A 14,248-nucleotide genomic window follows, 5' to 3' on the forward strand; every position below is an offset into this window, starting at 1 on the left:
AAACTGGAATAAAAGGAAGGGTTGTAAAATTTATTTAGAAAGAATAAAATACAAGAAATGATGACTGATTGTGAGCAAAAGAAGGAGAGTATAAATATTAAATCTTTCTGAAAAGAGGCAACTGTACACTTCTCTTTCCACCTCCTCTTTAAGTGACGTCACACTGCGGAACCACCAGTACTGACCTGAAATCAGCCACAGTGGGATTGTGTGCACCATGGAACTCTGGGAAAGTGACAAATCCATTCCACTTTCTTGTTTTTGTTTTTGAGAGTGAACTTACCAACACACTACTACTTATAACCCATTAAACTGAAAATGGAGATAATAAAAGGAAAGGCAACTTCATTGAGAACAATGTTGTTTCTCATTACACTTCTAGCTTAGATTCAAGGCTAACAAATTTTCTGAGGTTTACTAATTTAATTCACATCAGTTATTTTCTTAAATAAGGGACTATTCTGTGATAATATCATCTAATAGAGCCATTAAAAATATTCACTTCTGATTTTTCTCATAAATTCCTGGGTAATAATCTGTGCAATAATTTATTTAATGTTGTATTCCTAAGAGGATAAGAGCACAGCAAGTAAAGGAAAAGTGAGTTATTTCTAAATAGAAGTGGCTCACCCAGTGTCTCCCATTATGCATCCAGACCATGTGTCCTCACATTTGCACTCACCTAAAAAAATAAATACACATGTTTTTATAAAGTAAATGCAGCTGCATTCAAGTAATTTTTATTTTTAAAACAAACATTGTTCTCACATTATTTTAAAATACTTTTTTTAAAAGTATGTCTGCTTTCTGGATGTTACACTTGAGGTTTTCTATGTAATGCATGACAACAAAAATACACTTTGACCCTATTAAGATTATAAAATTTTTACTTAAAAATTTTCTTATAGCTAAACAAATGACCATATTTTTTAACAAGTCACTTACAATGACTTAAATGAAATAAAATCAAGTACCAATGAGATAGTGAGAAACTTTGAGGAATCAAGATAGGATGCCAGTTTCACAGATAATTGAGAGAATTATTACCATTTCATGTCCTGTTTTTTTGTTTTTGTTTTGTTTGACTAGGGATTGAACCCAGGGGCACTTTACCCTAAGCTATACCCAGCCTTTTTCATGTTAAGACAGGGTCTGTCTGGTAAGTTGCTTAAGGCCTCACTAAGTTGTTGACACTAGCCTCGAACTTGTGATCCTCCTGCCTTAGCCTCCCAAGACACTGGGATTACAGGGATGCACCATCACATATAACTTCTTGCCCACTTTTAAAAGCCTCTGTGCATACTGGCTAAGCAGAAGTGCCTCAGAATCAGGAATTCCTGGGTTTAAAGCTTGGTTTTCCACTTACATATGTATAATCCTGGAGACATTATTCTTTTTTGAATAAATGATGCAATCATTTCCTCTGTGAAATAGGGGTAAAAATGGCATCTTGAAGGACTCTTTTGAGAACTGAGTATAGATGTACATAATATGGCTTTCAGTCATCTGGTAAATAATGAGTACTCTATGAATGGCAGAAGTTATTATTATAATTTTCCCACCATATTTATATTATTTGTTACTAAAATAATAAAATGAATATGATTATAATCAACTTGTTACAACAAATACATATTTGACCATTAAAATAACTGGTGAAATAATTTTACCTACTTGCTAAATCTGGCATATTTACTATGTCTATATTTTACTACTCATGTGATAAGGTCTGATCTGACAAGAACATTCTAATTCTGTGGTCACATTTAGAGTTGTTTCAAATAAATCAAAATAAAACACTATGTCTGAAACTTATATGGCTAGGATTCCCAACTAGAGCATCCCAAAATGCCAAAATGAGCTTATTTTGCTCCTTATTAGGTTAAATTCAGCAGTGAATCTATTATCACTTGACTTTAAGTGTTTATCATACAAGGGGAGGTTTTCATCAAGAATGTAAATATAACCTTGCATTACTTTTGAGAATAGTATTTTGTGTCCTGGCTTATTTCTTACACTATCACCCACATACTTTTGATCAAGCAACTGAATTAAAGAATCTTATTCTACAAAATATGTAATCAATATTCTTTGAAATATAACTAAACTAGCCAGATTTAATAAATGTTAATATTCAGTCCTTTATCTTAAGAAATAAAACATGACAGAGTTTTAAAATATATATATAAACCACACATGTACTAAAACTTACCACTTGCTAATTTTCTTTTGTCTGAGATAATACCAATATTATGGGCTAATGATTGGGCAAGTGTAACTGCCATTAAATCAGTTTTCCCAAACTGAAAAACAAAAACAAAAATAAAAGATACATAAATACAATCTGGTTTTAAGATGAGCCAGAGAAAAATGTCGCAATATAATTAGAAATAAGTAGTTTCAAAGCATTTATTCAGCAGAGGCTAAACACCTTGTACCTAGCACTGAATGTCCGTATGGGATGAAACAGCAAGAAATAAATCCATATTTGATTAGATCTCATAGGAAAGACTAGAATTCTAAGAATCATCAACTCTTGAGTTTGGAAACTTTAATCTGAGTCCACATTTCACCCAGTAATGTTACTGAAAAATTTAGTACTTGCATATGATCAAGTAAGTCTTTTGAATAACACAAAATAAAAATAAATGTGTAAAAATTATTTGGAACTTGTTTGTTTTTAGGTGTCTATTTGACACTTGAAATTCCCCCCTCATGGAATAGAAAATAGTTTCAGAAAACAAACATAATGAGTAACAGAAAGTAGTCATGATCTCTGGCCTAAAGAAATTTAAGAACAACTAAGGAATTTTTTTTTCAATATGCAGCCTTCCAAAGATTGAGTTATTTTTCTTCTAGATCATTTCCATCAAATTAGTGTGTGTAGGGGGTAAAAGAAACCCTTTGGTAATGCTCCTCTATTTTTTTGTCTCCTAAAATTTGTCAAATAGTGAGGAAAAAAATATTTAGTTGCATTGTTAGGCAGCAATCCAATGCTTCAGGGAATTACTCAATTCTCTGGGAAATCATTCAATGATAAAGAGGGCCTTATTTCCAACAATGGGTAAAGTAAAAATTCTATGTACTTTTATTCTGTAAACTGCTTGATCTGGAAATTATTCTAAGTAGAACAGGAGCAGAATTATCAGGTATCGTCTTCTGTTATTTGCTTGTTCTATCCTTTGGTCATGTTGATCACTAATAAAACAATCTAACACCTGAAGCACACGGAACACCAAGAAATTATCTCTTAAGTATGAGGAAAACATTTTCAGCCATCATACCACTTTGTACTGTATAGATGTTCACACCTACTTCATTCACGCCTCCTCCTTTCAGCAACGAGCAAATCCCACCAATATAAGCAGCCCCGCTCCGGCTACTCTCAAATTGACTTCCCCTTTTAGAAAAGGAAATGAAAAATGCTTACTGCTCACAGTTCAAACATTATAGCACCTCTCATTATTAATTCACCACATAGTACATTTTCTCAATGCATACAAAATTTCTATATTATATGTTCCTGAAGTTAGGGAGGAAAGCAAAAACTGTACATATAGAACCAAAGAAAAAGGTTTCTGAGGGATGTTTTCCTACATGATCAATAAATATCTTCAATTGAAGAACAACTATTGAAAAAGAATTTCTGATATGATGCACTCTGAGAAGGATACAAAATCACTGCCCAAGATCAGATATTCCCACAATGGAAGCAGTCTATAAAGTAATGGGCTTACATTCTTTAAATGTGAGAAAGGCTAAGAAAATCTTTCTCAATGTCATGATCAAACATGATCTGTGATACTGGATGGGGAAAATGTAGCTATAAAGGAATTGTTGAGATACTTGGTGACGTTTGAATATAAACTATGGCATACATAGAAGTATTGCGCCTATGTTAAATTTCATGGTTTTATTGATTTACTATAGTTATGTAAAGGCATGTCTTTCTTCTTAGACAATATTCACTGAAGTACTTAGTATAAAAGGCCAGTGGGTAGGCATTTCAGTATAAAAGGCCAGTGGGTAGGCATTTCCAACTTATTCTGAAAAAGTTCAAGAAAAAAAAAAATCAATGGATGAATGGAAGAAAGAAAGGGAGAAAGGAAAAAAATCACAAAATCAGTGGGATAAACATAAATAATTGATGAATCTAGGTAATGAACATGTGTAATTTCTTTGTAGTACTCTCACAAATTTTCTCTAAATTTGAAATTGTGTAAAAATTTAAGTTACCCCAAAACTATATCTTTCCTTCCAATTGTAGCTATCTTCAACAGCTCAGGCTTTAGATGATGGGTTCTTAAAATGCTACCATATATATATATTTTTTTTTTGCTAGTACATCAAATATGTATATTATCAAAAAAAAGAACACACAAGTTAGAAAAATTAAACTCCAGAAATTTGGTTATTTTTGGTTAAAAATAAACCAAAAACAGAGATAACATTAACATTTAAAAGGCAGCAACCTTAGGGAATTTAATCTGTTGTTAAAAATACTGAGTATCAGCAGTATTTTTACCAGTGAAGGCTGTGATTAAATCTCTTGAAAAATTAAGTGAAATAAATATGCAGTGATAAAATAGCTCAAAATCAAATCACCTAAAATTTCACAATAATTAAAATAATCTATACTTTAAACCTTCTTCCAAGTATATTGCAATGTCACTCCTAATTGTAAAGGATACATCTCAGTCACAAGTAATACAACATTTAATATGGAACCATAAAAAAAGGAAGAAATCATTGCAAAAGTTACGTACGAAAAAAGGTGAACTGCATCACTTTTCTCTTTGATAAAATCCCTTCTGTATTTCATAAACTCACGTAGGGTGATCAATGGATTTTCAGATATGGCAAACTTGTTGTCAGCCGCCCAGGTTTCCATGGCAACCAATACTATCCTTGTCTTAAGTTGGTCTTTATATATCTAGTATATTAACAAAATGAACACACCAGCTATACATGCGGTAAAATCAAATGGTTTATGAACAGGGTACAGAGTTCTTTCATGGAAACTCCTTGAGTTTTAGTTACAAGTATAAAATGTTACTATTTTTAAGGGTGATAATTTTTCCTCAAATTTGCATGCATTTTACTTGAAACAGAGAATCGAATTATTTACCAGTAAATACCCAACATACAAAACAGTTTTTAGTAAACATAAGCTCCCTTTTTGACAAATACTTGCATCCAATTCAAGGTTTCCCTTGAGTCCATTTTTGGGTATCCTAGACAAGAGAATTTATGCATTCTTGAGTTCCCCTAACAAAAGAACAGAACAATGCAGATTCTCCAAGGAAACTATTGCTATACAAACAAACTGGCCCTGACTAAACCTATGGGGCAGTACTGGCCCTGGCACTGCCTTGTCAGGGACCACATGGAAGGTGGTCCTGTGGACTGACTCCGTGGCCTCATCACCACAGCACCAGGTACCATCAAAAAGGTACAACTAACGCTCTTCAAGAGGGCAGTTCATGTAGTCTCAGCACTCAGAGATGAGGTGGAATTATCACTTGAGACCAGGAATTCCAGCCCGGGCGACGTGGTGAAACTTGGTCCCTGTCCCACACCCTACACCCCTATCCCCACCAAGAGGAGAAGAAAAAGTGGCCAATTTCTCCACCTTCAGAAGTACACACATCTTTGCTGGGGCGATGACTCATCCTTTGTCTTTCACAGAGTGAAAAACACAGGAAGGAATTTCAGGGCAGGCCTATCTGTGGGTGATCTTGACCACTTCCTCTTTCCAGAAAGAGATCAAAGTCAATAAATTCCATTGCCAGGTCACCAGGGCCTTTTAGGACACCTTGGCTAAAGTGCAACTAGAGCAGTGAAAAGGTAAGAGCCATATTGTCCCTTCTATGAGCAACCGTGTATGAGCAAATCACCGTGATACTTACTATATCTGCCATGTTCACCACAGATTTGGCGTAGGTGTTGGTATGCACAACAGAAAGGCGGTGCTTTTTAAACTGAAAGCAAAAGAAAAAAGTGATGGGCTTTCGAAGTCATCAGAAGTAATCATACTACAGGGACACAGCCACATCAATGTTTATAACAGCACAATTCACAATAGCTAAACTGTGGAGCCAACCTAGATGTGCTTCAGTGGATGAATGGATTAAAAAAAAAAAGTGGCATATATACACAATGGAATTTTACTCAGCATTAAAAAAGAACAAAATCATGGCATTTTCAGGTAAATGGATGGCGCTGGAGAAGATAATGCTAAGTGAAGTCAGCCAATCCCAAAAAGCAAATACCAAATGTTTTCTCTGATATAGGGAGGTTGACTCATAGTGGGATAGGGAGGGAGAGCATGGGAGGAATAGATGAATTCAAGATAGGAAAGAGGGGTGGGAGGGAAAGAGGGGGTAGGGGAGTAACAAGGATGGTGGAATGTGATGGTCATCATCATACAAAGTACAAGTATGAAGACTTGAATTGGATGTCAACATACTTTATATACAAACAGAGATACAAAAAGTGTGGTATTTATGTGTATTAAGAATTGTAATGTAAAAAATAATAATAATAATGTTACCTTAGATGGAAAGGAGGGGAAGGCAGGGGATGTGGGGATAAGAAAAATAGTAGAATGAAACAGACATTATTACCGTATATATGTATGTGACTGTATGACCACTGTGATTCTACAATATGTATACTCAGAAAAATGAGAAATTATATCCCATCTATGTATGATATATCAAAGTATATAAGTTCATTCTACTATCATGTATAACTAATTAAAACAAATTTTAAAAATGCGAACCAAAAAAAAAAAAAGAAGAAGAAGTAATCACCAGAGAAAACAAGGTGTAACAGAAGATCCCTAAGACTTCCTGGAACAAACATCAGATCTGAGACCTAGTTCTTTATCTGCCCTGTAGCCTGAAGCCAATCTCTTAAAAGCTTGAGACCTCTATTTACTCATCCATGTGATAAAGTAAAAAATTCACCCACTGCATGCATTTCACAGGCTTTTTTGTTTGTTTCTTTTTACAGGACTATTATTCAAAACAATAACATGGAGGAGAGCTGTCTACAAATTGGAAGGCATACAAATCTGAGTAGGGATATGGCTAGAAAAAGTGACATGAACACTGCCCCAAGTATGAAAATTTACAAGTTGTACAAGACTTTTTCAGTAAGAAGTAAGCCCTAAGATAAAGGCTTTAAGGATATAGCTTACAGGCTAGTAAATCACACGTACGTTTTGTTTGGCCCCAATCATGTTTTAAAAATCAGGAAATAACATGGAAAAACCTGATTCTGGCTTCATTTAAAAGCAGCCTACCACGGTGATAACTGCAAGCAGCAAGAGGTATCGGCCCCCTCACAAACACTGGCTGCTACCCTCTCACCTCTCCTGGCTGTTTATTCCTGGGTCACTTCATTTACAGTATTCCTCCAGATACCGATGGATAACTGAGTTTGTAACTATTTAAAATGTTCAGATTGCATGGTCTTGCTGTTTATGCTTATTTTATAAAAATCCTAGGGAGGAGTAACATTCACTTTTAAATACAATGAAAGAAAACAGGCCTAGTCTGAACAAGAGAACATTACTCAATCATGATTATTATTACTATTATTAGCAACAATAATAAAGAAGAATGTTAGTATATATGTAATCATATATAAATTGATCAAATTTTCCTTCAAATACATAAAGTAAATTAGAATGGACTTGTATCCAAAATTAAGTCCAATTCAATCCTGAATATTTGTAGTTTAAAACTATTTCCATGGAAAATTAGCATTATAACTTACTGCCATGCTAAGAATGCCACCATACTGCAATATGCCCATTAATTAAATACACACACTGAAATAATGTGACTCAACAAGAAGGAGGCTTTGCCAGACTCCTCGGGCTCTTGATGTGTGCTTTTTCCATGTGATTTTCTGCATGGCAAGGCAGATACAGGAAAATTGCTTTACTTTTATTATGAAGAAGTCGTACACTGCAAACTAAAGTGTCACATAATTGATGCCTCACTTTTTTTCACATAAAATGAAAATTTTTGCTTTTCGTAAGCCTTGTCACTTTAGAGATTCAAATATTAGTACCCATATTAGTCAATCAAATGCAAAGAGTTGACATTATGGGTCACAGAAATATTTTTGGAACCTCAAAAATTATTGCTAGTTACTTCTACCTAAGAGCATTTTCCACTTGTGGTTGACTGCTAGTTAATAAATACGTTTGGTTAGGTTAAAACCTCCCCCAGAACCAATAAAGTAGAGGAAGGCGATCAAGCAGAAGGGAGGAGGAGAGGGCATGGAGAAATAGCAGGGAACGAAATCTACCAAACTATGCTATGTCCATGTACAAATACACCATGATGAATTCCACTTATATAAAGTATAATGCAGGAGGGGAGGGGAGGGGGGATAGTAGAGGATAGGAAAGGTAGCAGAATACAACAGTTACTAATAGGGCATTATGTAAAAATGTGGATGTGTAACCGATGTGATTCTGCAATCTGTATTTGGGTTAAAAATGGGAGTTCATAACCCACTTGAATCTAATGTATGAAATATGATATGTCAAGAGCTTTTTTGTAATGTTTTGAATAACCAATAAAAAAATTAAAAAAAAATAAAGTATAATGCATTAATTAAAATAATTATAACAGAAGTGAGATCTGTCAAGTACAGATCAGGAGGATAGAAGGGAGGGAAAGGGAAGGAACTGGGGAATTAGATTGATCAAATTAAATTATGTACAAGCACAAATGTGGTATAATAAATCTCACTACTATGTATAATTATAATGCACCAATAAAAATAAGAAATACAATAAATTCTAAAAAAAAAAAAAAAGACCCTCTAGATTACAACTTGAGAGCTTTCTAAATTTCTCTTAAACAAATTTTTGCACCCTCCAGTTTTACCCAAGGCATGGACAAGTTAAAATAAACAAAAACAAATCCTACCATGAGGTGATCATTCACAATCATCAGTTCGATGTATTTGGTTTCCTCTTCTACGTTACGAGGATATCGAAGCTGCAGTGCAGTAAAAGAAGCAAAACCCAAATAAGCCCTTCTAAACTTAGTTGTGAAAAACTAAGAAATACAGAACAAGTAAAAAAAAAACAAAACATTCGCTTTTTATTCCTTCAGACTTTTAAAAAAAAATTTCATCAATTTACTTAGTTTTTGAGTAGGTAATAATAATACATTTGCATGACTCAAAACCTCAACAGAGTATAAAAAGACCAAACATAAAAGTTCCCCATCTACCCAGTTCCTACTCCTTCTTCCACAATCAGTATTGGGAGTTACCAGCTTCTTCTAGAAAGATTTATACATAAAAGATTAATATGAATCTACTTTTTATTTTATACCTCCACTTACTTTACTCTCTTCTATATCAAGTTATTTTCATTTAACAGAACATCATGGAAACAGTAACATATGAACAGTAACATTAAATCTTTCTGATTTAATTTACTTTATTCTATAATCCCCAGATCTGGGACTGAGATTTGCCTCTCTCTCCTATATGGTTCAAGGGATCCCCCAAATGATAGAGGGGTTTTCCCAGAATAGCTTTTAGAGTTCTCAAGCAGTATCGATTATCTATAACAGCAGGATCTCTCTGCTCAACAAAAAAATTTTCTCTCCTTTCAAACTCCTGATCAATGACTGTGGCAGGGAAGAGCCACTAAGATGGACATTCCCTTGGTTTTCTATAGTTTATCTATAACAAAATCTTTAACAAGACCTCTAAAATTAACTTTTTCCCTTACGCTACGGTTCAATACCCGTGGTTTTTTGGGGGGGTTTTTTGTTTGTTTTTTAGCATATCTTTTTGTTCATTTGGCTAAGGGATATTTTTGTGATGAGGACATTTAATCAAACCCAAATCAGTACATGTATGTTGGTTTTGAGTGCTACATTTAAAACAAACTAAAAATATGTTGCCAAGCGGATTTCATTTCTTGCTAAATGCAACCTAAACATAAAATCTTTTTAAGAAAATCTCTTTTTGGTAGGGTGGAGGGTTAGGTACCTGGGATTGAATTCAGGGGCACAGGACTACTGAGCCACATCCTCAGCACTATTTTGTATTTTATTTAGAGACAGGGTCTCACTGGATTGCTTAGCACCTCACTTTTGCTTAGGCTGGCTTTGAACTCTGATCTTCTTCTCAGCTTTTGAAGCGTCTGGGATTACAGGTGTGCACCACTACACCCAGCTAAGAAATCTCTTATAACACCAGATTGACTGGGAATAACAGATTATATTTCTGAGACTGGAAACCAAAGAGTAAGATAAGTCTTTTTATAAGTGGATTATCAGGATGATAGGATCTGATTTGCCAACTATGTGGCTTACTAATTAATATAGTAGCACTTACCAATAAGACCCAACATTTTTTAATGTCACAGAGTTGCCATATTGGCTACATAATTTGATAGCCCCTTAACTTCATGGGTCTTTAAGAGAAATCAAGGGTTTACCTACTTAGCAAATGACTAGATGTTAAGATATTTATAAAGAACTTTAAGGTACATTCTTAAAGAACAGTATTGTATTCTCTCAATTCATAAATCATGAAAACAAATATAGTTTCAATTTAAAACCTGATGGTAAGTATTTTATCTATCTAACTGATCCTCAAGATATATGTGTCTCTGTATCTGCACAACATCATGGTAGTAATGCATAGAACACACAGGCTTCTGAGAGGCAGTACACAGAGCATGTGTTTCTATGAACATCTCTGAGGCCAAACTTCCTAATAAGAATAACAACTTCACTACTGAGTGACCTGGGCAAGTTTCCTCAGCATCTTGTGCTTCCTTATGTTTTTTAGTGAAATAGGAGTAATAATAACACCTTCCTCATAAAGTTGTTATGAGGATTAAATGTGTTACAACAGTTATAAATTATTACTATAGGGCCAGGCACATGGAAAGTATTCAATAAAATTTAGCAAATGTTATATATGTAAGAATCTGTTTATATACATAAATTATTATAATAAAAGGAAGATAACTGTATCCTTCAACTGCTTGATCTTAATAGGTCTCTATTCCTTTACCCTGTGTAGTTTTCTGTCACATAAACACATTCACACACCACCACCACCAGTGTGTGGATATGTTGATTCTGATGGCCAGAGTTCTTTTTTTGTCTAAATCATTTACAACTCAGTGATTCTGGGTCTTTTCCATATGTCATAGCCATCTTTCCTTTTTTTTTTTTTTCCTGTGAAAGGGCAATAATAGTACCTACTTCATATGATATAAAGCACTGTCTGAAGAGTTGTGATTATTATTACTCAGTCTAAGGTCTGGTTAAGCAATCATAAAGCTTATGTCCTAATTTTATATCTGGATGCCAAAGTAACTTAAGTGAGAAAAAAAGGCTTTGTGCTCTCAGAACCCAATAGGTTTACTCTTACGGGGTTAGCTTCAAAGGGATAAATACAAGGATACCATTGAAGCAGCTTGCATGATGTGGTGCACATCTGGGCAGGGAAGAGGCCTTGTTAGGAAGAACCTGGGATGCTGCCAGCCGGGACCTGGTAGCTCATTTACCTGATGAAGAACTAAATTATCACCACTATTTTGAATCCTTTTTGAAACTATACAATAATATGGTCCATTTTTACTGTTTCTACACATCTGTCACCTGTACTGCCTACCTCACAATGAAAAATACCTGAAATAGTACTTGCCCTCTCACAAAGACCAAATGTGGATTCAAATGATAGGTTTAAAATATTATGACATACACCTATGAATACATACCTGCCGTTTACTCCTTTTTGGTCTTGGTTTCAAAATAAATTTTGGTGGAGTGATGTTTACTTGTTGGAATTCTAAAAGGAATAAAAATAAATTAAATTTAAAAGCACATTTGTCAAATTTCTTTAGTACAAAGCAAAGTTTCACTTGACTCTCTTATGAATTTTATAATAATGTTGCATTTAATGATTATGCAGAACATTAAACTAATTGTGTTCTATTAGTTCTAAATAAATATACAGTAAAAAAACACAATTCACAAAATCTCAAACATCATCTCTGTTCTAATTTATATTGATTATTTTCCCTGTTTCTCCTATAAACACCATCACATTCTTTATCAAGAATCTTCAAAAGCCAACTTGACCTTCACTTCTGTCACTAACATTCTAGGGAAAGCAAAATAAATTAAAGAAGAGAAACAATAAGAAGCAAGTAGAATAAATAATCACACATTCATAAGTTCATGACTTATTTAAAAATTATGATAGGCCACCAAGGTTTTCATTTTTTCCAATTCATTCACATTCTTCTTCACCCAGGGTTTGTTTGCTCTTGGGAGCAAATGTGAAAATCTGAACCTTTCTTAACTTGCAGGTCAGAATTAGACATCAATTATTGATGGACACAAATTCATCTCTGAATAGAAGATTAGGTTATTTGGGGCTGGAGTTTTAGCTTAGCGGTAGAGCGCTTGCATCGTATATGTGAGGCACTGTCTTTGATTCCCAGCACCACATATAAATAAGCAAATAAAATAAAGGTCCATCAACAACTAAAAAATATTTTAAAAAAAGAGATTACGTTATTTGTATAGGATGATTTCCTACAAAGTAAAAATGCAATCATCCCCTGTGATACAGATTTCCTAAAACATTGATGGTTGATTGAACAACATGTAGCAGTCTGATGTGAGCTTCTTATGGGAGGAATGCTATATAAAGGTACAGGTAAACTATTATCATGACTCTTGAGTACTGTTTGTACAAACTGAGAAGTTCTCTGAAATCACAACACTGTCTCCAAGTATGTTAAAGTGTTTTTTTTTTTACTTATCCTATGAGTGAATTATTTTATTTATTAAAAAGTCACTATTTTATCAAAAGAATTATGAAAGTTCTTTTTATATAAACTTGTGGCCAAGATTCATTTAAGTGAATTCATCTAGATTTCTTTCTCATTACCTTAACTGGATTGGTAGGCAATAAGTAATGAAATTGATTTCTGATTTTTTCTGAAATTTTTTATATTCATGAGATAGCAAAGCAATCCTGTCAAAAGGGAAAATAATCATGGTTGGAGAAATCTGAGATAGAATGATAAATAATGAAATCAGAGTAAGAAGATCAGGATCTTGGATATTTATTAGTTCATTTTCAATATGCTTCCATCATTCTGCTTATGAAAATGTTTGCCAGGATACACAAGAAATTTAGTGAGAAGAAGAGTAAGTTCTTTCACAATGAGCTAAGACACAGAAAAACAAGATGGCAGAATTAAACCAAATCATAATCAATAATTACACTAAGTGCAAATAGACCAAATGTTACAGCTAATTGGTTCAGATGATCAAAACTGTATAGTTTTAAAATGCAAGGCCTAACTACATGCTGAATATAGGAGATACACTTTAAATGTAGAGTACTGAAGAAAATATGTCTTGCATACTTCAATCACAGGAAAGCTCTTCTAGAAATATTAATATCAGATCATGTAATTTTTAAAAATATTTTTAGTTGTCAATGGACCTTTATTTTATTTATTTATATGTGGTGCTGAAAATCAAACCCAGTGCCCCATACATGCTAGGCAAGCACTCTACCACTAAGCTACAACCCCAGCCCCCAGATCATGTAATTTTAGGGCAAAAAATATTATCAGGCAGAACAAGGAATATTTCATAATAATAAAATGATCAATTCATCAAAAAGATGCAATATTCCTACCAAAAACCATATGACTAAACTTTGAAGTGAGTTCTTCCAAGGCAAAACTTTAAAACTAATTGCTGACTCAGTTAACAGTTACACTACAAACCCATGAGAGATTGTGGGCCAGGGGCACCCGCTAAACCACACTCAGATCATTAACTCTCAGAAATGGTGAGATAATAAACGTAATTTATTGGTTAAAGACACTAAATTTTAGAATAATTCATCACACAGTAACAGATAACTAATGGAACCGCTGTACTAAAAATGAGCAACACTAAGATAAATTCTAAAAGTCCTAGGGGGTGTGGTAGCACACACCTGTAATCCCAACAATTCAGGAGGCTGAGGCAGGAGGATCACAAGTTCAAAGACAGCCTCTGAAATTTAGCCAGGCCCTAAGCTACTCATAGTGACACTTGTCTCAAAGAATAAAAAAGAGCTGGAGATGTGGCTTAGTGGTTAAGCACCCCTGGGTTTAACCCCCAGTTCTCTCTCTCTCTCTCTCTCTCTCTCTCTCTCTCTCTCTCTCTCTCTC

The 14,248-nt window shown here is 34.1% G+C and overlaps 1 protein-coding gene across 5 annotated transcripts in view; it reads right to left on the reverse strand.

The window, feature by feature from the left end:
- The window catches only part of Adam22 (ADAM metallopeptidase domain 22), a 186,389-nt gene that overhangs the window by 62,650 nt on the left and 109,491 nt on the right, over positions 1 to 14,248 (reverse strand). For all 5 annotated transcript variants that reach the window (XM_048785447.1, XM_048785448.1, XM_048785446.1 and 2 more), the window contains 7 exons: positions 11,783 to 11,853; positions 8,955 to 9,026; positions 5,910 to 5,981; positions 4,767 to 4,933; positions 3,316 to 3,400; positions 2,213 to 2,303; positions 631 to 682 (listed from right to left, as the gene is read on the reverse strand). In XM_048785447.1, coding sequence (XP_048641404.1) covers positions 631 to 682; positions 2,213 to 2,303; positions 3,316 to 3,400; positions 4,767 to 4,933; positions 5,910 to 5,981; positions 8,955 to 9,026; positions 11,783 to 11,853 — 610 coding nt within the window. The remainder of the gene's footprint in view (positions 1 to 630; positions 683 to 2,212; positions 2,304 to 3,315; positions 3,401 to 4,766; positions 4,934 to 5,909; positions 5,982 to 8,954; positions 9,027 to 11,782; positions 11,854 to 14,248) is intronic.

The sequence above is a fragment of the Marmota marmota genome, unplaced genomic scaffold (assembly GCF_001458135.2).
Source record: "Marmota marmota marmota unplaced genomic scaffold, marMar, whole genome shotgun sequence".
NCBI lineage: Eukaryota > Metazoa > Chordata > Mammalia > Rodentia > Sciuridae > Marmota > Marmota marmota.